The sequence below is a fragment of the Furipterus horrens genome, unplaced genomic scaffold, assembly GCF_987537825.1.
Source record: "Furipterus horrens unplaced genomic scaffold, mFurHor1.1.pri manual_scaffold_5, whole genome shotgun sequence".
Lineage (NCBI taxonomy): Eukaryota > Metazoa > Chordata > Mammalia > Chiroptera > Furipteridae > Furipterus > Furipterus horrens.
The window spans coordinates 80411300-80431380 of record NW_028327175.1 but is presented as its reverse complement, the minus strand read 5'-3'; the positions used below and the strand labels follow the sequence as shown (position 1 = coordinate 80431380).

The 20081-nt window shown below is 38.9% G+C and overlaps 1 protein-coding gene across 2 annotated transcripts; it reads left to right on the top strand.

Annotated features, from left to right (window-relative positions):
- Window positions 1–1829: 1829 nt before the first annotated feature.
- CDO1 (cysteine dioxygenase type 1) lies at window positions 1830–14689 on the top strand. Of its 2 annotated transcripts, none has more exons than XM_090276603.1 (5): window positions 1830–2291; window positions 5208–5285; window positions 7019–7173; window positions 12929–13098; window positions 13964–14689. In XM_090276603.1, exons 1-5 carry the CDS (start codon window positions 2122–2124, stop codon window positions 13991–13993), a joined length of 603 nt encoding a protein of 200 aa, XP_090132729.1. In that variant the 5' UTR covers window positions 1830–2121; the 3' UTR covers window positions 13994–14689. The 2 variants fall into 2 exon arrangements, with proteins under 2 accessions (XP_090132729.1, XP_090132728.1); XM_090276602.1 differs by having other exon boundaries at window positions 1849–2291; window positions 13961–14689.
- The last annotated feature ends 5392 nt before the right edge of the window (window positions 14690–20081 follow it).

Below are 20081 nucleotides of genomic sequence, written 5' to 3'. Positions count from 1 at the left end.
TGTTCCCCTGAACTCCCTGTAAAATACCATGCCCCTCAACCCTCCTCCCCCTGTTTTAGTTTTCCTCCATTGTAAATTTTATACAATATTTGTGTCCACTATGTATACTGTATGTAATATTTCTTGATGTCTACCCATCCCACCCCCTCATTAGAACATAAGCCCTCTTAGGTGAGAGACTTGGTTTTGTGAGCAGTGCCTAGCATGTAGTACATGATATTTTAAAAATCCAGCCAGTAGGATGGATAGTTAGATGTATATTTCCAGACCTAATAATTCTGGTTCCCTTCTCTAGATATCTACCCCATGTCAATGACTGTGTTAAAATGTGTAAATCATTGCCCTGGGCAATGCAGAGTGCAGTAGAACTACTACTATGGATCTCGGTATTCCACTTATGTTACTAGAGCCTCTCTTTGCAACACACATCACAAAAGGCTGCCTTCTGGTGTGCTTCCTACCCAAAGCCCTTTCTGAACAATAGTAATTGAGCTGTCATTTTTACTTCCTAAGAACATTGTCGGCACAAATAAATTTGTACGTTATATATACATACATAAAGGGGTGTCCAAAAGTAGGTTAAGTTATCAGCCATCATTACCTAAAAGATAAGTCATAAACAGGGATATGAAATAAGATAATACAAATTAATAATACAAGAATAAACTTTCGTGTACTGCCAACTCTAAGCCTACTTTTGCCCACCCCTGTATATACACATATTGAAGCAAAGTCTAGAAAAAAACGGATTAGTCTTCCAGAAGTCTAGACCTTTTTTAACCTTGAATCCGAATTATTTCCTGAGTCCATTAGTGAGAAAGGAGAAATCTATACTTGCCTGATTTCTATCCCTCACATTTTTCGATTAGTTGTTGTTTAGTTTTTGTTTTTTGCCTTGTTCTCTAAGCATGCTAAGCGCTCTGCACAGCATATAAATGTTTCAGTATAGGTATTACCAGCAGGCTCCTTCAAGCACACTCCTAGAAATGAAAGAATTAAATAGTCTAATTAGAACCCTTCAGTGCATTGGGAGAAAACACACACGCAGAACTACCTTTCATCATGAATTGAAACATCTGGTCTTTGCACTGAACATTTTTTATGTAATGTTTGATTTTAAGATCAAAGGGATGCCTGGCCTTCTACACTTTTTCTAGTCTTGCTCCACAGTTGTGTCTCCTTTGTCAAATGTACTTTCAGTACAATACACAATACAACATACAGATAAGTATTACGGAATTGTATACCTGAAACATATAATTTTATTAACCAAGGCCACCAAAATAAATTCAATAAAAAAAGGTTTTAAAGAATTTAAAGAGGCACAATTATTTCACCTAGCCTGAAGCACATTATCTACAGTTTCAATCCACAAAAACAGATCTCCATCTTGGGAGTGGGAATCCATCCTCAACCTTCGCAAGCTCTTCACAATTCCTCAGTTCTCTTTGAAAGGAAGGGTCCCCTTCCTTCCTCAGCATTTACCCCCAGCAGTGTTTCCCAGAACCCCCGCAGTCTGCGACCTAGGTCGCGAATCCCTGCGGCAGAAAGAAGCCCCAGGGAATGGTGGCGCGTAGAAAGGAGGGTGCGGGGGAGAGTGGGGATGGGCGGCCAAAGTACGCCCAGTTAACGTGGGGGAGAAATTGCGCTCAGCCCATTGTGAGTGCTGGGATTCAGGAGGGAAAGGCTTCCGGTAGGGCTAGATTTCTCCGAGGGCTGACGCCAAACGCGAGAGCCTTATCAACATGCTCTCTTTGCTTCCACCACCTTTCTCCAGTTGCACCCCGCCTCTCTCCACCCTCCGAGGGCCATTGGTACATTCCCGCTGACTCCGAGAGCTTAAAAAGGGCCCGGGAGGCTAAACCCAGCAGATTTGGTTCTGATTTGTGTTTGCTGTGTAGTGTTGCGAGATCCCAGGTCCTCTACGCAGCCCTGGTTGGGGGGTGTCTCTTGGTAGCTTTTTCAGGGATTTTTAAAGCTGTGGCTCTTAAGCATTCGGGGGTCTTGCCTGTGTAGCTGTGTGGCTGGCAGCTAGGGTCCCTCATCCCGCGTTCCTAGGCTCGCTCAGCTCCTTCACCGAAGCCCAGCAGTGAGAAAGGCACGCTGCCACTTCTGCAAAGGATGGAGCAGACCCAGGTGCTAAAGCCACGGACGCTAGCCGATCTGATCCGCATCCTGCACCAGCTCTTCGCCAGCGAGGAGGTCAATGTGGAGGAGGTTCAGGCCGTCATGGAAGCCTACGAGAGCGACCCCACCGAGTGGGCAGTGTACGCCAAGTACGACCAGTACAGGTGAGTGCGCTCTAGCCCAGCCCGCTGAGAATCTCGAGCGTGGGCCTCAAAGCCCACAAGAGCCAGCTCTCGGAGTCCGCGGAGGAGCGGGCTTGGGGGGAAGGGTCGGTGTTTTGCTTGGGGATAGTGCCCGCCGCATCGCGCCCATGATTCTAGCGCCCCCGGGGCCGTCCCGCACCCCAGCGCTGCGCCTCCTCCTCCTTCCGCGCTTTGGGTGGAAGGTAGATTCTGCAGGGATCGCCCACTTGAGTGGAGGCCACCGCGCCTCTAGTTTTCTCATGTGTCAACCTCTCAGCTTCAAAACCACCGCTCCTCCTCCTGCCCCTGGCCTCGGGAGCAGTGCCCTGGGGACCCGACTGCCTGGACTAACGGAGGGTGGTGTTGCCAGGAGAGAACTGTATCAGCCATTCGGAGAAAAGAGTTAACGGTGGAGGACACAATTCCCCAACGCTAGTTCTCCATCACTTCAATCCCGATCGCCTGCAACCAGGCACCTACCTGCCCACAGACATTTTTTGCGTCTTGGAGTTGTCAACTGCTCTTTTTCAATTTGTGATGCCCCTTTTCTCAAACCAGTTTAACTTCCTGAACTGTGGTTTTATTTCAACCCACCATCCAGTTCACGAAATAAACGACTGTCCCCCAAGCAGTATCCTTTCTTTTATTCTTAGTTCTGAGGATCTAAAATGTAAATTGAAGACCGCTGCTTCCCAGCTGTGCTGGAGTGAGATGCCCCAGGAGGACTGGTCCTTTGCAGTGCTGACTTGATGATTAAGTAAAAATAATTCTCTACCTATCCTCTGGGGCCAGAAGTAAGATTTAATCGCCCCGAGGAATGAGAGGTTCTTTTCCAAAGGGTTGCTAGAGCTTCAGTCTTTACAGTTAGTTGGATCTAGGGGGATAGCTGAAATAGAAGAATATGGAAAGATTATGCTTTCCTTGGTTAACAGTTTGTTAAGTCTTTTCACTAAACATACTTAGGGCGTTTGGTAAAGTTTTGTCGGCAAGGGCTCTTTCAACTGTATTTTGGGATTTGAAATAAGTGAAGTCTATCTAGAATCCCATTTTCCCCTTGCAAGTGGCTCTAGGAAATTCCTTTGGTTCCCATCAACTCAGTTCATGGCAAGGTCCTTCTGTGGCTGCCAATAAAGTTACCAGGGCCTAGTTTTTAATTTTGCTGTTAGTGCCAAGTAATTTAGGGCTTGTATGGGCCAGGTGCTTTTCCAGTCACTTGACACTTGTATTAATTCATTTACCTTGACGACCCTACAAGCTTGATTCCATTCTTATCCCTATTTTACAGATAAGAAATTGTAGGTAATACAAAGTTCGGGTTACCTGCACAAGGTCATACATCTGTCAAGTGGCACCAGAATTCAAATTAGCATTATTGTTCCAGAGCCCACACTCTAAACCACTATTAAACTTTTTGCAGACATATGGTGCATGATAGCAGTTTTCTTCTTCTGCCTAGAGATGTTGATCAAGTGAAATTAATTAATCAGGTAGGCTGTAAGTGCTCTTAATTTTTAGAACAAGGATATTTCCAGGGGCCTTGAATTTATCTTGATTGACAAGCTCTAAACCATTTGAAATGCAACCACTTGAATTGTATCTGATATCTCATATAGCTCATTAAGATAATGGGTACAGTCCTGGGCAGGCATTTGGGGAAGGAGAGAGGGAGAAGGGAGAGTAGAAATCAATTTGATAGTGTTTTTTGCATATAATAAGTTTCCAGGCACTGTGAGGGATTCTGATCTTTGACCTTGGGAAGATGGGGCAGAAGAACCAAGACAGATATGTTCCAGTGTGGGTCTGACAGTGAATTCTCTGGAAGAAGCCCCAGAGAAGCAAGAGGGATGACCCTAAGAATGGTGGAGGGAGAAGTAGGATCCTGGTACAGGAACCGAATTTACTGTGAATTAAAGGCCATGTGTACAGCCCCTTGCTAGGCCATAAATGGCTACCAAGTGAGGATGACTGACATCTAAAGAGCTTTTGCTAATCACCTCCCTTAGTGATCCTGTGCTGCCAAATCTGGAGGAAGGGGCATGTAGGACATAAGTGAACAGATGACCATGTGAGCAAACACTACCTCAGAAATGGGGTAAAGATTGCTTTCCTTAAAAGTGACAGTCTAAATGAATGTCATAATTATCAAACTTTGCTAATTAAATGACATCATTACTACCTCTTGGACCAATAGAAACTTTAAAGTTGATTTTATTTTATGTTTTCTGATGGTGTGATTGTGGTTGTATTGGTTCCGGAATTTTTTTTTTTTTTTTTTTTTTTGGCTTATTACTGTTTTCTCATCATTGTAAAACGTTTAGCGTATTAGTTACTTTCCTCATGTAGTCTCTTATGTTCTGGTTCTTAGGTCAACCCCCACTTTATTTGTGGAGGACTTTTCATTAGGAGCACTTTTGAATGTGCTTTGGGTGTGGGCTATAGTAAAACTAAGGGGAACTCTAGAACAGCTATTTAATAAAACCTTGTTTCTCAAGTTCAGGTGTAGCTACCTGAGGGAAAAGACAAAACAAAACAATAACAACATTCTTGCCTAGAACACTTGATGCACTTTGCAAATACCTTCTGTGTGAAAATTGTATTCCTTTTGTCAGTTTGAGGCAGTCACATGGAGAATAAAGGAATTTACTATTATTCCTGTTAACTCTTCCAGGTCAATTAAAACAGCAGCTGTAAATGTGATGATTCAAAATATAAAAATGTCCAAAATGAACTGGGAAAAATATTTTTTATTTGTGCTTATTTTCTAATTAGAAAACCACAATCAGAGTTGTTTAGAGCTAAAAATAGTAACATCTGTAAATGAATGATATTTTGTGACACACTCATTTTTCCCAGAGCTTGCTTCAACCAAATTCAAACTTCTGAATACATTCTTTTCAGGTACACCCGAAATCTTGTGGATCAAGGAAATGGAAAATTTAATCTAATGATTCTATGTTGGGGTGAAGGACATGGCAGGTAATACAACTATTCATTCACAGATATTTATTAGAATATGTATTCCAGTATATGAAATGCACAGTGCTAGGCTGGCCACAAGTCTTGAAAGCACTAACAAATCTCATTTTGTAATTATTTGTCCCTTAGTCCCAACAAAAAAAGTCTCATGGAATTAATATGAGGGGTTTAAGCATATGCCATGCATATCAAAAGCAGCTCCCAAAATTAGTAATAAATAGGTGGCAACTAGTTTAACTTATTTTCTCTCCAAATTTTTATGGGATTGTGCTAAAACGTGATCTTTGTTGTATTTTGAACTGTGTAAACATAATTGTGGGACCAAAGACCCTAGTGTCCAGATTTGGAGCTAGAAAAGCAATTTACATATTCAGAAAATTTCTTTCTACTTCAGGTTTATTGTTTATTTTCTTTATATAGAGGGTAAGGCAATTTAATCTAATACCAATTCTTTGAAACTTTGTTCCTTATTTTTCCTTAGTTTAAATATTTGCCAACATTGTTATTAATTGAGTATTATCTCTTTAAACAGGTCCTTGTCAGTCTTTTGCAAATGGTGAAAACAATAATCCAGACCCATTTTTGATGGGAGAAAGAAAACATGAATTTACAAGACTTTGGAAAATTAAGTCTATAGAGTACATTTATGTATTCATATGGAGTGGAGTAGTTTTCACTCATTATCTCAATATTTTTTCAAAGCAGGTTATATATCAAGAGTAGGACTAGGCTCTATGGATTTAGGAAACAAGTTCTTCCTATGGTACATATGGGGGCTAATAGAATTCAACATATGAAATAAATGCCAAAAATGAATATTTTAATCAATCCTACAGCTAATTCTACTTAATAAACTTAAATACTATTTACTCTAAGATTATATGAATAAATTCTTTCTCCAAATCAAATTTATTTTCTTTTTTCCCATAAATATTGGGATGTAATCACAGGTAGGAGACTCTAAATCTACAAATCTAACATTATATATAATTTTAGGGTAGTGGTAATAGATACACATACCTTTTGTCCCCCAAAGGAAGGATAAAAGAGAAAGAGCCTAGGAAAAATCATTAAATGTTAAGTAATGTTCTCAGTGTGAGGCAGTGATTATAGGTGATTATTTTTGTCCTTTCTGAAATTGTTTCATTGTAGTTTTATAATCAAGTATTAGCCCAGCTTAAATGAGTTGTTAAAAACTGTATCTTGGAAAAGGTAAAAGGTTGCTGGGTTTGTGTTTCTTTTATGAAAGTAATATTACAAGTTTTCGAAAAAAAATTAACTATTCTTTCGTAGGGGATATGCATGAAAACTGTACCCTTTATATGCATTGATATAAAACAGTGGTCCCCAACCTTTTTGGCACCAGGGACCAGTTTCCTGGAAGACAATTTTCCACCGACTAGCGGTGGGGTGAGGGGCAGACAGGAGGCGGAGCTCAGGTGGTAATAAGAGTGTAACTTACCTCACTTGCCTGCTGCTCACCTCCTGCTGTGTGGCCCAGTTCTGACCCTACTGGTCGGGGGACCAGGGTGGGGACTCATGATATAGGAGACATTCTGTTTATCTTGAACAATGTTGAATCATAATGACATTTAAAAATACAGCTGAAATGGATTTTGTCCTGGGGGATGTCCTATTGACAGTGTGCAGCTGTAAGTTCTGGGCCGACTGTTACTGCAGGCCTGGGTACTGGACCATCTACTGACTTCATTTGTCATTTTGTGTGTATATAGCAGTATCCATGACCACACCAACTCCCACTGCTTTCTGAAGATGCTGCAGGGAAATCTAAAGGAGACATTATTTGCCTGGCCTGACAAAAAGTCCAATGAGATGATCAAGAAATCAGAAAGAATCTTGAGAGAAAACCAGTGTGCCTATATCAACGGTAACATCCAATACCTTTTCCTAAGGGCAAGTGGGAAAAACTTTAACTCCCATCTGAAATATTGGTTACTTACACATGTGCAGTAGAACTTGGATCATGGAGTCGTGATTTCAAATACTTGGGAAAGGGCCTGAAAGCAGTGGGTTTTGTTTTTTAAAGTTTTGCATCTGGATTAAATCACTTATTAGAAACACATGCGTATAGATGAGTGCCAACTGAAAAGTCATTTACCTGCCAAGTCTTAGGACAGTTAGAATCAAATATTAATTTACATATGTACTGTCTTAATAAAGGAGTGAAGCCAAGGTGGAAATATTAGTCTTTGTGTTCGAAAATGTAAAGAAATGGCCCTGGTCAGGTAGCTCAGTTGGTTAGAGGCTCGTACTGATACACCAAGGTTGGGGACTCCATCCTAGGTCAAGGGCACATACGAGACTCAACCAATGAATGCATAAATAAGTGGAACAACAAATCACACATTCTCTCTCTCTCTCTCTCTCTCTCTTTCTCTCTCTCTCTCTCTCTCTCTCTCTCTCAGACTGTCTCTCAAATCAATAAATTAAAAAATAAAATTTTAAAGAAAGAAAATGTAAAGATATGTTCTGAAAGTAGTTAAGAATGCTAGCTAGTCCCTGTTTTTCTAAAATGCATATAACATACTTAAAAGAGTATTCTCAAGGGAAATTTTACACAGCATATCATTTAGCAGTGATTTATGGATCTCTCATCAAGAATTCATTCTGTACCCTAAATGTGATATGGGAAAGCCAAATACTTTTTAGAAGAGGTACTGATTAACATCTGTATTCTTAAAGGGGAGATAGTAACTTTCCAGAAAGCTTGTTATGCTTATATGAGATAATTTATTCCCATTTACAGATGAGATTCCAACACATAAGAAAATTAAATTACTTGTCCAAATCACTCAACTTTTAAGTAGCAGCCAGGATTTGAACCTAAGCAACTTGATTCCAAAGGCCATACTCTTACTGGATGCATCCCACTTACATACAATAAAATATTAGAAATTTTTCTAGCAAAGCAGGCTCTTTTTTAAAGACAAATATTGGCCTTGATACTTGGCTTACATTTGTTCATTAGTTCCAGCATGCACTTAGGTCAGATTATATAGGAGTCCCCCATTTTCTGTGGGGTATACATCTGAGACTCCCAGTGGATACTTGAAACTGGAGTTTTTACTGGATCCTATATATATTATGCTTTTTCCTATACATACATACATGCCTATGATCAAGTTTAATTTATAAGTAAGGCACTGTAAGAGAAAAATCAATGATTAATGATAAAAATAGAACAATTATAATATACTATAATAAAAGTTAGGCAAATGTGGCTTCTCAAAGTATCTGATACCTGAGATGGCTACTAAGTGTCTAAAGGGCAGCGAGCCTATACAGCAGGTTAGACAAAGGGATGATTCATGGCTGAGTGGGATGGAGCAGGAGATTTTATCACGCTACTTGGAACAGCACACAATTTAAAACTTATGAATTGTTTGTTTCTGGAATATCCCATTTTATATATTCAGACCATGATTGACTGCAGATAACTGAAACTGCAGAAAGCGAAACTGCAGATAAAGAGGGACTACTGTATGGGAAGTTTTTCTCTCCATTTACATAACACACGATGTTAGTTTCTTATTTAGCAGGAAACTTCTATTTGAAGGTTGCTATATACGTGAAGCACACCAGATTTTCAAGAACAAGTGTGTTGCCCATATAATGCACAACAAAGCAAAAGGTCTTTCAGAATAATTACTGTAATTTTTGCACTATAAGACGCACCTGACCATAAGATGCACCGAGGTTTTAGAGGAGGAAAACAAGATAAAAAATATTCTGAACCAAATGGTGTACTAAAATATTTAATAAAATATAACAGAATAATATTTCAACCATGTAATGTGAACAGCGGTCAACAGTGGTATGTATTAAGAACCATCATCACTGTCATTAACAAATGAGGAGAGACTTTAAGGTTCAAGTACTCTTCTAGTTTTCTGGGAACCCCAAGAACTCATCATTGCTAGTGCCAGAATTTATGAAGCTCACTTGCTCACAACCACTGATATCACTTTCTTTGCTATCTTCATACTGACCAGATGCCCTGAGATTCAGCAATAAAGTGGGACATTTAGGTGTCCCCAGGGCTTTCGCGTGGGCCCACCGCTTCCTCTTCTAACAGCTGTCACCACCACTGACAGGTCAGGTAATACACATCACGGTTTGTGATGCAATATTTGCTCCATAAGTTGCACAGACATTTTCCCCTCACTTTTGGGGGGGAAAGAGTGCATCTTATGGAGCAAAAAATATGGTACTTTCAGCTAGTCACAGAGTCTTTGTAAAACTAGATTAGATCTTGAAGAATTGGTAGAGTCTTGAATGCAAAGAGTATGGGAGCCAAGCAGTTAAGGTAAATGGGTGCTGTAGGCTGGGAATGAGGCTGTGGATACTGGTGTGTACAAGCCAGGAGGCACCAATGTGCACCCAGCTCCCATGAAATCATCCTGATGCCTTTTTCCATAGAAGTGGGAAATTCTGATTTTTATGGGAAATTTTAATAACTGGTAAAATATTGGGTGGGATAAGCTAAATATTTCTGTATACTAATTTCCCATGTGATCTAAAATCACAAATTTACAACATTTGATTTTTACAGATGTGGGGTAGGAGTGCAAATAGATACTAATAAGTGGGAAGGACGTTTTTAAATACAGGAAAAAGCAATGAGTGAAAGCACAGTCATTGCTAAAATAAAAACTAGTCAGAAATGGTCTACATGAAGGGAAACAAGAAAAATGGGCTTGGACAGGAGTAGTGGGAGAGTCCAGTGAGATCAGGTTCTGGGCCTCCAAGACCAGCTTAAAGTAAGAGCTTGCTTTGGTCAGCAGAATTTTATCTGGGAACATCTTGATGAGTTAGGTAGCTGCATGCAGCATAGGGTGGAGGAAAGGGAGATTTGGGGCAAGGAGACCCAGTGAGCTATTGTAATAGGCAAAAGGTGGACATGGGCAGGATCAAACTGGCATCCATACGTATCACCAAGTTCAGAATTACTGTGACAGAGGGTACGTCATGGGGATAAAGGAAAGGAGGCAAAGACCAAAAAAAAAATAATAATAATGTTGGGATTATTAACAACTGGGACCAGACATGAGCCTCAGGAGCTTCTCTAAAGGATAGGTAACTAGCATTTGTGAGGCCTTTACTTACAGAGTTGGCCAGCATGCATTGGGTGGTGTTATACTTGCAACTGGAGAAACACATAATTAACTTGTATAAGGACAGTCAGTTCTTAAGAATGTTGAACTTTAGTTCAACATTGTGCTTAAGCCAGTATATTTTTAAAGCCGTAAGTGATAAAATTAAAGAGTTTACAGATCTGAGAATGAGACCCCATACTTATAAGTGAGAGAAACTGAGGATTCTAGAAGCTTTAAATTGTTTAAATGTAGGCTTGCTGAGACTAAGTCCTCTGCCTCTAGGCTTTGCTCTTTGTCATGCAAGCTCATGGAGCCAGATCATAAAGCATAAGGCCAAATCAGGTGCTGCCTACATTAACTACACTAATTAATTAATCCTCAAACTTTCTCCTAACTATAAATTTCTCCTCAGCATATTTTTTTTAAATCGTGTTATTTTGTCATTATTTGTTTATTTTAATCTTTGAGACATCTCCTCCAGGGCCTTTGGATCAGCTTCCGTGTGATTTGGTTGATCTCTAGGCCAGAGCTCAACTGTCATTCAGGGGTCCCCTCACATCACCCAGACTTCCCCTTTGTCATCTTCTTTTATTAATCCTCATGTTTCCTGATCTCATGCCAGCTTCATTCTTGGTCTAGAACCCTGTTTTAGTAGAGCAGATCCTCCAAAGGCTCTTTGAAGAAGGGTATGTGGATTTTGAGACCTCGTATATCTAAAAATCACTATATTGAACCCCTTACAATGTGATTGATAATTTGGCCTGGCAATCATATTTTCTCAAAATTATGAAGATAATGACTTGTTTTTTAGTTTTCAGTCCTCTTGTGGAAAGCCTGGTGTCATTCTGATTCTTGAATCTTTCTGCGAAGCCTATTTTTCTTTCTAGAAACTTTTGAGATCTTTTTTGTTGTATTTTCTCTGTCCCCAGTTTTATAGTGATGTGCTGTGTTTCATAACTTGCATTCATTGTGCTGGGTACTCAGTGAGCTCTTTCAATCTGGAAATCATGTCCTTCCATTCAAGAAAATATTGTCAAGTTATTTCTTAGACTTTTTAAAAAATCTGTTTCTGAAACTCTTATTACTCAGATATTAAACCTCCTCTGATTTATTTTATCTTTCCTATTTTCTATCTTTGTTCTTTTGTTCTTTGAGGCTTCCTCAGTTTTTCTTCCAACTTTTCTATTCAGGTTTTTATTTCTAAAAGCTTTTTTTATTCTCTGGTTCTTTTATAGTATTTTCTCTTATCTCTCTGAGGGTATTAATGATAAGTTTGTTTTTTAAGTCTTCTCCTGAATTGTGTCAGTTTCTAGTTGCTTTTTTTCAGGTTGCTCTGGCCTCTGTGTTTCATACTAGAGGACTTGTTCAAATGTTTGGTGACCTTGCCTTTGTGCTAATATTTAAAAACAGGCACAGAAAAACTCAGTTAGTAGCTCTGAACACTGGACTTTAGGACAATCTGGCAGATTTTTTTTCCTTGAGGAACAACCAATGGCAGTATCCTTAGGGCTTTGTTCTTGTGCCAATCAGATTCCCTGAGAAATTACTTCTTATCTCCTGCCTGGGGCAAAAATTCCTGTCTGGCAGCATTCTGGCAGTGAGCTGGTGAAGACAGTGGGGCTCTTCCCATTTAGTATGTAAATTTTCACTTCAGTCGCCTGTTTTTCACCTGTCCTGAGTTCACCTATTATATTTTTTCTAGAGAATAGATCTCAGACTTCTACCAGGGGGAAGGAGTGGGAGAAGTGGTGAAAGGGATTAAGGCTCTACTGAAACAGGCTCTTAAACTAGTTCTTGTATTGTTAGCCCTACCTTCATCATCCTTTCCAGAAATTCCCGTGCTGCAATTTCTGAGCTGTTTGGGAGGTTCACAATATAAATCAGTAGATGCGTATTTAGCTTTCTCTCCTCTGCAAAGCTATTGGTCTATAATTAACTTTGAACAACATGGGTTTAAACTGGATGGGTCCATGTACACACAGATTGTTTTTCAACAAATACTTGTAATGTTTTCTACCCAAGGTTGGAAGTCTGCGGATGCAGAGTGCTGACTGTATGCGTTGATGTATCCTATTTTATACAGGGGACTTGTGTCCTTGGATTTTCATATACATGGGGGGTCCTGGAGCCAATTCCCCATGGATATTGAGGGACACTTAAGTTTTGGAGAAATGAAAAGTTATATGTGGGTTTTTGTCTGCAGAGAGTAGGAGTTGGTGCCCCTAATGTCCGTGTCATTCAAGACTCAACTGTATGTTTAAGCTTTTAAATTTTTATTAATTTTTTCTCTTTTTCCATTTTCTTTGTGTGTTGATATTTTTTTTTTATTCTTTTACTGAAGTTTTAGGGCATTTTCAGGAAAGAACAGAGTATATGGCTTACTGTCTTTAATGAGAAATTCAATTCTAATTAATTTTTGTACATTCCATATGTACCCAATTGATTTATGATCTTAGGTGATTAACAAACTTTTTACCTACACCTATCATTAAAATCCTTCATCTGTTCTTTTTGGGTGTTGTTTAGATTCCATTGGCTTACATCGAGTAGAAAATATTAGTCATACGGAACCTGCTGTGAGCCTTCACTTATACAGTCCACCTTTTGATACATGCCATGCTTTTGATCAAAGAACAGGACATAAGAACAAAGTCACCATGACATTCTATAGCAAATTTGGAACCAGGACTCCATTTGTAAGTATTTGTGGGTTGGCAACATTACACTATATGAACTGTTTTTTTGTTCTAGATATTTGAATATCTTAAGTATGTTTGAAGTTCAGATGAACTTTAACTTAGGGGAAAGTCCCCTTATATACTAATTCTTTTCTTTAACTCCAGAGACTATATTTTTCGATTTATAAATAAACTTAAATGCAAAGAATTATTGAGAAAGTTCAAAATGTATGCTCATTTTTTAATGTTTTCATTTATTAGAGAAATAAGAGTGAAACCTATTCAATATAACTTTGCTATGACTTGATATTCATAGGTCTCATTTGCTGGGACAATACAAATAACTGGCAGAGTTAACCTTTGCAAAGTTTGAGACCTTATTCTGATGACACAAGTGAAGAAACTTGCCTGTTTTGATTGCCAAATTATTTTTCATTTGAGTAGTGATGCTATTCAGACCACAAATAAATGAGAGTAGACTATAACAACATGTTCCCCGTTGAGGGACAAGTGTTCCCACCTAAAATAATAAAGCAACCAATAGTAATATCATATGGCAATCTTCTACCTCTGGTGAAATAAATTGGTCATCTAGGGGAATGTAAAGACTGAAAACAGTTCCCGTGAATCTCTCAAAAAGTATGGCCCTTGAGAGAAGCCAGGGCAGAATTTTCTCAAGTGATTGCCCTGCTTTGTTTTCTGCATTTTGATCCCCAAGAATTAGCTGCTCTTATGACAGGAACAAAACAACATGGCTCCATTGCCATGGGTGAGTTTGCATATACTAAGATAGCAGGAGTACTTAGAACAAACTGAAGTGCCTGGTATGAAGATTCTTACACAACTTTTTTTTTTTTTCTTTTCTTTTCTTTTTTTCTAGCAGACAACTTTGGGATCACTGGAGAACAACTAAAGAGAGCACCAAACCCTCTAAGGTCTGCTGAATTTTTGCCTAGGACAGGAAGGCCTCCCACCAATTGCTGTTCAGTAATACACTTTACAAAGCCAATACTTAGATCTCCTGTAAGGCAGATGCTAATTATAAGGCATTAAGTGAGCAAATTGTGCCCTGAGCTACTACAGAAGAAAAATCCCACTAAAGAAACAGGAAGGCTTGTGATTTTTAAAGCCAAATAAAGTTCTCTCCTGGTTTTATTCTCTAAATCCATTGGAAGCATACAGGGAATGTCAGTGAAGGTTTTTATAGCTTTTGGAAACACTTTGTCTCTGAACTGTAATTAGCAACAAGAAACTACAGACATCAAATGCCTATCTTGTGACTTGGATAACTAAATGTAGATGTCTTTAGTATACTTTGTATGTTCTTAATATTTGAAGATAATTTTTTGAATCTGGATTTTATTTTTTCAATCATATTTTACAAATTCCTATTCTACAAATAATAAGATGTTGTAGATAGAGAAACTTAAGGTACTTTGACATTTGGTAATGAAATGAAGGGCAAAGGATTTAGAAAAGTACATGTACCCGAACTCACAACAAACCAAAAACATTAACTCATGTCTGGTGTGTCCAGTGGTCATAGTCAAAAACTTTGTACTGCTCTCAGTTTCCCAAATAATTTTAATAAAACTGGATTTGAACACAATTTGAAGTTGTCTTTCTCTTTAACTTCATAAGAATTTCATAAAAGTCATAGTTTTTTAGATTTGGTTAGACTACCAAATCTAAAAGTATGATTTTATAATGTAAGAATATGAGAGGACCAAAAAATGCATTCAAAAATAGCTTACCTTTTTGGGATTTACATGTATTCACTAATTGGCTGGAGATACTAACCTAAGGGGATAAATGTAGACAAACCAATTTTGCCTAAAAATTGTGTGCAGGTCTGTACAGGCATACCTCGTTTTATTGTACTTTGCTTTGTTGCACTAAAAATTGTGTGCAGGTCTGTACAGGCATACCTCGTTTTATTGTACTTTGCTTTGTTGCACTATATAGATGTTTTGTTTTTTACAAAGTGAAGGCAAGACCCTCCACCAGCAAAAAGATTACAACTCACTTTATAGTAGTAGTCTGGAACCAAACCTGCAGTCTGCAGTATCTCCCAGGTATGCCTGTCTGTGTTTAAATGTGAATTATTTCCCAACATTTAAAAAACTAGAGATTTCATAAAAGAAGAAGATGTGGATTTCTGCTTCTTGAAAATTTGAAGTATCTAGCAACACTGGACCTGCATTGCATTCTCATTGACATCAGCCAGCAGCCCCCAACTTGCCTATTTCCCTTATGTATATTACCAGCAAAGCCCACATATGCATTTGAGTTTGCTATCCCTAGTTCAGGCAATTTTCTTAGAATATCTGTCATAATCTCAGAATTTATTATCTCTGGAAACAATGAAAGTCCTCTGAAGATAGTTCTACATGGGTCATACCATCTCATAGAATTATTTACACCTTTGCTTCCTTTCATCTTTGAGAAGGATGTTAATATTTATTGAGTACTTACTACATACTAGGTATTATTATAAGTTGTTTAGATGTACTAACAAACTTAATTTTCTTAACAAAATGAACCTCCTTATGAATTAGGTACTGTATTGGTTTTCCAGTGCTGCTGTAGCACATTATCACAAACTTAGTGGCTTAAAGCAACACAAGTTTTATTTTTCTACAGTTCCACAAGTCGAGTAGTTTTACAGTGCTAAAATCAGTATATCAGCAGGGCTGCATTTTTTCCCCTAGATGTTATTTATTTTTAGAGAGAAGGGAAAGGAGGGGAAAAGAGAGAGTGAGAGAAACATCTACCAGTTGCCTCTGGCACACATGTCCTGACCAGGTACAAGTCTTTCTCTTAAGTTCTGGGCAGGATCTATTTTACTGGGTTTTCTTCTAGAGACTGCCATAGCTTTGTATTCCCTTCCTCCACTTTCAAATCCAGCAATGGCAGACTTAAGTTCTTCTGTATCTTAACTGTCTTGACTATATTGTCTCCTTCTCATGTACTTTCAGGACTCAAATGATTAGGTAACCTCTGTGTGTAAATTGTACCTTTAATCATATCTGTAAAGTCTTTTGCCATGTAAGGTAACATTCATAGGTTCTGGGAGTTAGGATGTGGAACCCTGTGAGGCCATTCTGTCTACCACAGCTTGCCCTCTTCCTAATCCCAATGAGCCATGCCCATTCCACACGCAAAGTAGGCTTCCCTCATCCCAAGATCCCCAAAGTCTCATCCCATCACAATGTCAACTGAAATTCCTAAAACCTTATCTAAATTAGATCTCATCATTTAAATTCAGCAAGGGTAAGGTCTCATTATCATCCACCCAGGAACAAAGTTCTTCCCCACATTTAGACCTTTAGCAAAGGAACATTGAGGGTTAGAATCATGCTGGTTGCTAAAGGTGAATGGGAAATAAAAAAAGAAGGTAGAGAGCTGAATCTAGAAAAGGAGGAATGAGCACTGTGTGTGAGGAGACAGTGAAGGACATAGTTTAGAAACTTGCCAAAAGTTATCCAGCCAAGAAATTTACAGAGCTAGGATTTGATTCCAAGCAACTTTCCTTTAGAATCCATTCTCTTTATATTCAGACCTTTCCGGATAAGAGAAACATAGGCCACTTCCAATTTTTGTTCCTATTTTTAAGTAACAAAATATGGTATATTTATATGTATAAAATACTTAATATATTGCACTTTTAACACACACAAATGTGGTAATGTAACCAAACAAAATGGAGGTTTAGCTGGCTGCCACAAGAAAAGTCAAACTCGTGGGGCAGGGGCTGGTGCAAAAGGAAAGAGGTTTTACTCAGGTGCCACATAACCAGGGAGAAGGGTGGATTCCCATCTCAAAGACCTCCCTTTCTTGCTCAAGCCCAAGGTTCTTATAGGGATAGAAAGAGGAAGGCTTTTTAATCCTATTATCTTTCTAGCTTTTGGCATGTTTGAGGCACTATCCATCTTTCTATCTTTCATCCAGCTCAGGTCCTATCCATTCATCTTTCTAGCCTTCTGTGTGCTTAGATCCTATCCAACCATCTTTCTAGCTTTTGGCACACTCAGTGTAAGAACCTCCTCCTACTGCCATTTTGGCCAATGGGGAAGACTCCCTGGCACTCTGACTGTCTACAATAACAATAATACCCTATGTGTGACAAGTAATGGCCATATCTGAATTTGAGGATCCTTGTTGTAAGGCTCAACCTAAATGGCTGCTCTGGTGGTCCAGGCTGTCCTGGCCATCCTGCCCACCCTGACCTCTGTGATTGGCCCTGTTCTCTACTGCTCATGTCAATAGTCACAGAGAAGCAAACATGCTTCTCCTCAAGAGCTCAGTAAACACTTGGGTTGGTGAGGTGGACATACACATGGCAAGGCAGTGAAGCCATCAAGGGCCCAAAGGGATTATGTAGGAGGGAGAAGGAACACTGAGGGTTGGAATCATGCTTGTTGCTAAAGGTGAATGAGATATAAATGAAGAGGGTAAAGGCCTGAGTCTAGAAGAGGAGGAAGGAACACTGTGTGAGGAGACAGTGACGGGCTGGTGGTGAGCCCACAAACCACCTTAGTATTCAGCACCTCTCATCCGGCCTACAGCTCAAGTTTCAGCACTTGCTGTTCCCTCTGCCTGGTGTGCCCTTCTCGAAGCTCTCTCCATGACTGGCTCTTCTTGCCCTTCAGATGTCAGCTCAAATGCCACCTCCCAAAAGGAGTTCCCCAACCACCCTATCTTAACATAAAATCTGCAAGCGCTCTCCATCCAATTTCACTGATACACTTATGGTTACCTGAAAACTGTCATTACTTTTTTCACTTCTTTATCATCTACATCCTGGTAAGAGGATGCAAGCCCCATGGGGTAGAGACAGTGTTTCATTTACTGATCTGTCCTGAGCACTTAGACCATATTTGACACAAAGGAGGTACTCAGTATTTATGAAATGAATGGAAAAACCCTCAATCTCCTAACATAAGAATTGTATTGACAAACTCTTGATGCTATGGTCTCTTCTATGCGCCACGAAATCATATGCCATGTTATTTTTATTAAGTATAGAAATTCTAAGGATTATTTTTTTTAAGCTACAGATTTCTTTCTCCTGTAGCTGATGTCAGAGGCCTATCTTCTGGTGTGGGTTAATTAATCGTGTACTTAGACAAACTAGTTGATGAGTAAAGGGCTTCTATGCATAGTACATGAAAAGGGACAGCATTAATTACCCCATTTAGCAATGATGCTTAGCCGTTTTTGTTTTTGTTTTTTTTATTCACAGACCACTTTGAAAATTTCTGAATGCTAAAGAACTTCTCCCCAGAAGGGCCAGCACACACCAAAGATGTGAAAAATTTCAGAAAAGATTTTTAGACCCTCTGAAGTCCCCTAGGGACCCCAGTTAAAAAACCCTGTCATATGTGAGTCAAGGCATATGGGAAGTAGTTTGTGACTTATTTCACTTCATTTTTTGAGACAGAAGGGCATTAGCAAGCTGAGTGACTTGTTAACCTTTTAAGAATTACAACAGAGTTTCTAGGAAACAGCAGAGACTAGTACTACTTTATCCAAGGCAAGTCCATACATTTCTCAAGATCTATTTTCTCTCTTTCTACAAACATTTCATATGTTTCAGAAAAGAATGTTTCACAATGTTATTTATCCAGTTAGTAGATGTTCTCTTTAAAAAGTAATAGTGAAATAAGCCAGACACAGAGGTCAAATATTATGTGATTTCACTTACACGAGGTGCATAGAATAGGCCAATTCTTAGAGACAGAAAGTAGACTAGAGGTTACCAAGGGACAAGGAGAGGGGAACAGGGGAGTTATTGTTTAATGAGTACAAAATTTCTTTTGGAGATGGTGAAAATAATTTGGGTATGAATAGTGGTAATGGGTCCACAGCATTGTGAATGAATTGTACATTTATAAATGATTAAAAAGATAAATACTATGTTATATGTATTTTCCCACCATAAAAAAAAAAAATAATAAAGTTATTTCTAAAAAAAAAATGTGCCTGGGGGAGAAAATATATGTGGGTGAAGTGATGTGTATGTGTTGGAATAGGTAAGATCTATTGTCATAGAAAATACAAGTGATATGAAAGGAATATGGCAAAAAGTTTCCTTTCCATTTCTCTCCTCAAGCTCTCAGTTTCCTTCTCTAGAGGTAACCTATATTACTAGTTACTTGTGTTACTTCATTGTTTATACACAGGGTAGCTTCATAACATCCATGTTGTGCACTTCTACGGAGACATTTCCATATCAGAATACAAACAGTTCCTTGCATTCTTTGTCCTGCTGGCTACACGGTATTCTGTTGTATGAAGATACCATAGTTTAGTTCACCAGTCCTCTATTAATGGACTTTGATGCGATTTCCAGCCTTTTACAATTGCAAACAATTCTGCAATGAATAACCATGTACATGATGTCATTTCACAAGTATCAGTTGATTATTTTTTTTATATCTTTTAAAAAATTGTTTATTCTATTACGGTTGTCCCAATTTCTTCTTTTGTTTTCTCTTCTCCCCCCTCCACCTAGCCCACCCCTCTCATCCACAGTCAATTCCCTCTCTGTTGTCCATGGGTCATTCATAAATGTTCTTTGACTAGTCCCTTCCCCCTCCTTCCACCATTCCCCTTCTCCCTCCTCCCTACCTAGTGGATAAAGGACTTAAATATAAGTCTTGATACCATAGCAGTCCTAGAAGAAAACATAGGCAGAAAAATTTCAGACACCCCGTGTAGCAATATTTTTGCTGATATATCTCCTAGGGCAAGGGAAATAAAGGAAAAAATAAACAAATGGGACTACATCAAATTAAAAAGTTTCTGCACAGCTAAAGAAACCATCATCAAAATGAAAAGGGAATCAACTGTATGGGAGAACATATTTGCCAATGATACATTGGACAAGGGTTTAATCCCCAAATATGGATAAAGAACACAAACAACTCAACACCAGGAAGACAAACAACCCAATTTAAAAATGGGCAAAGGACCTGAATAGACACTTCTCCAAAAAG

What these genes read in the sequence shown, in the direction of transcription:
- CDO1 (XM_090276602.1), top strand. Translation starts at nt 2,122, where the DNA reads ATGGAGCAGACCCAGGTGCTAAAGCCACGGACGCTAGCCGATCTGATC. An exon ending in CCAGTGTGCCTATATCAACG is followed by an intron (nt 7,174 to 12,928) that starts GTAACATCCAAT and finishes GGTGTTGTTTAG; the next exon opens with ATTCCATTGGCTTACATCGA. An exon ending in TTGGAACCAGGACTCCATTT is followed by an intron (nt 13,099 to 13,960) that starts GTAAGTATTTGT and finishes CTTTTTTTCTAG; the next exon opens with CAGACAACTTTGGGATCACT.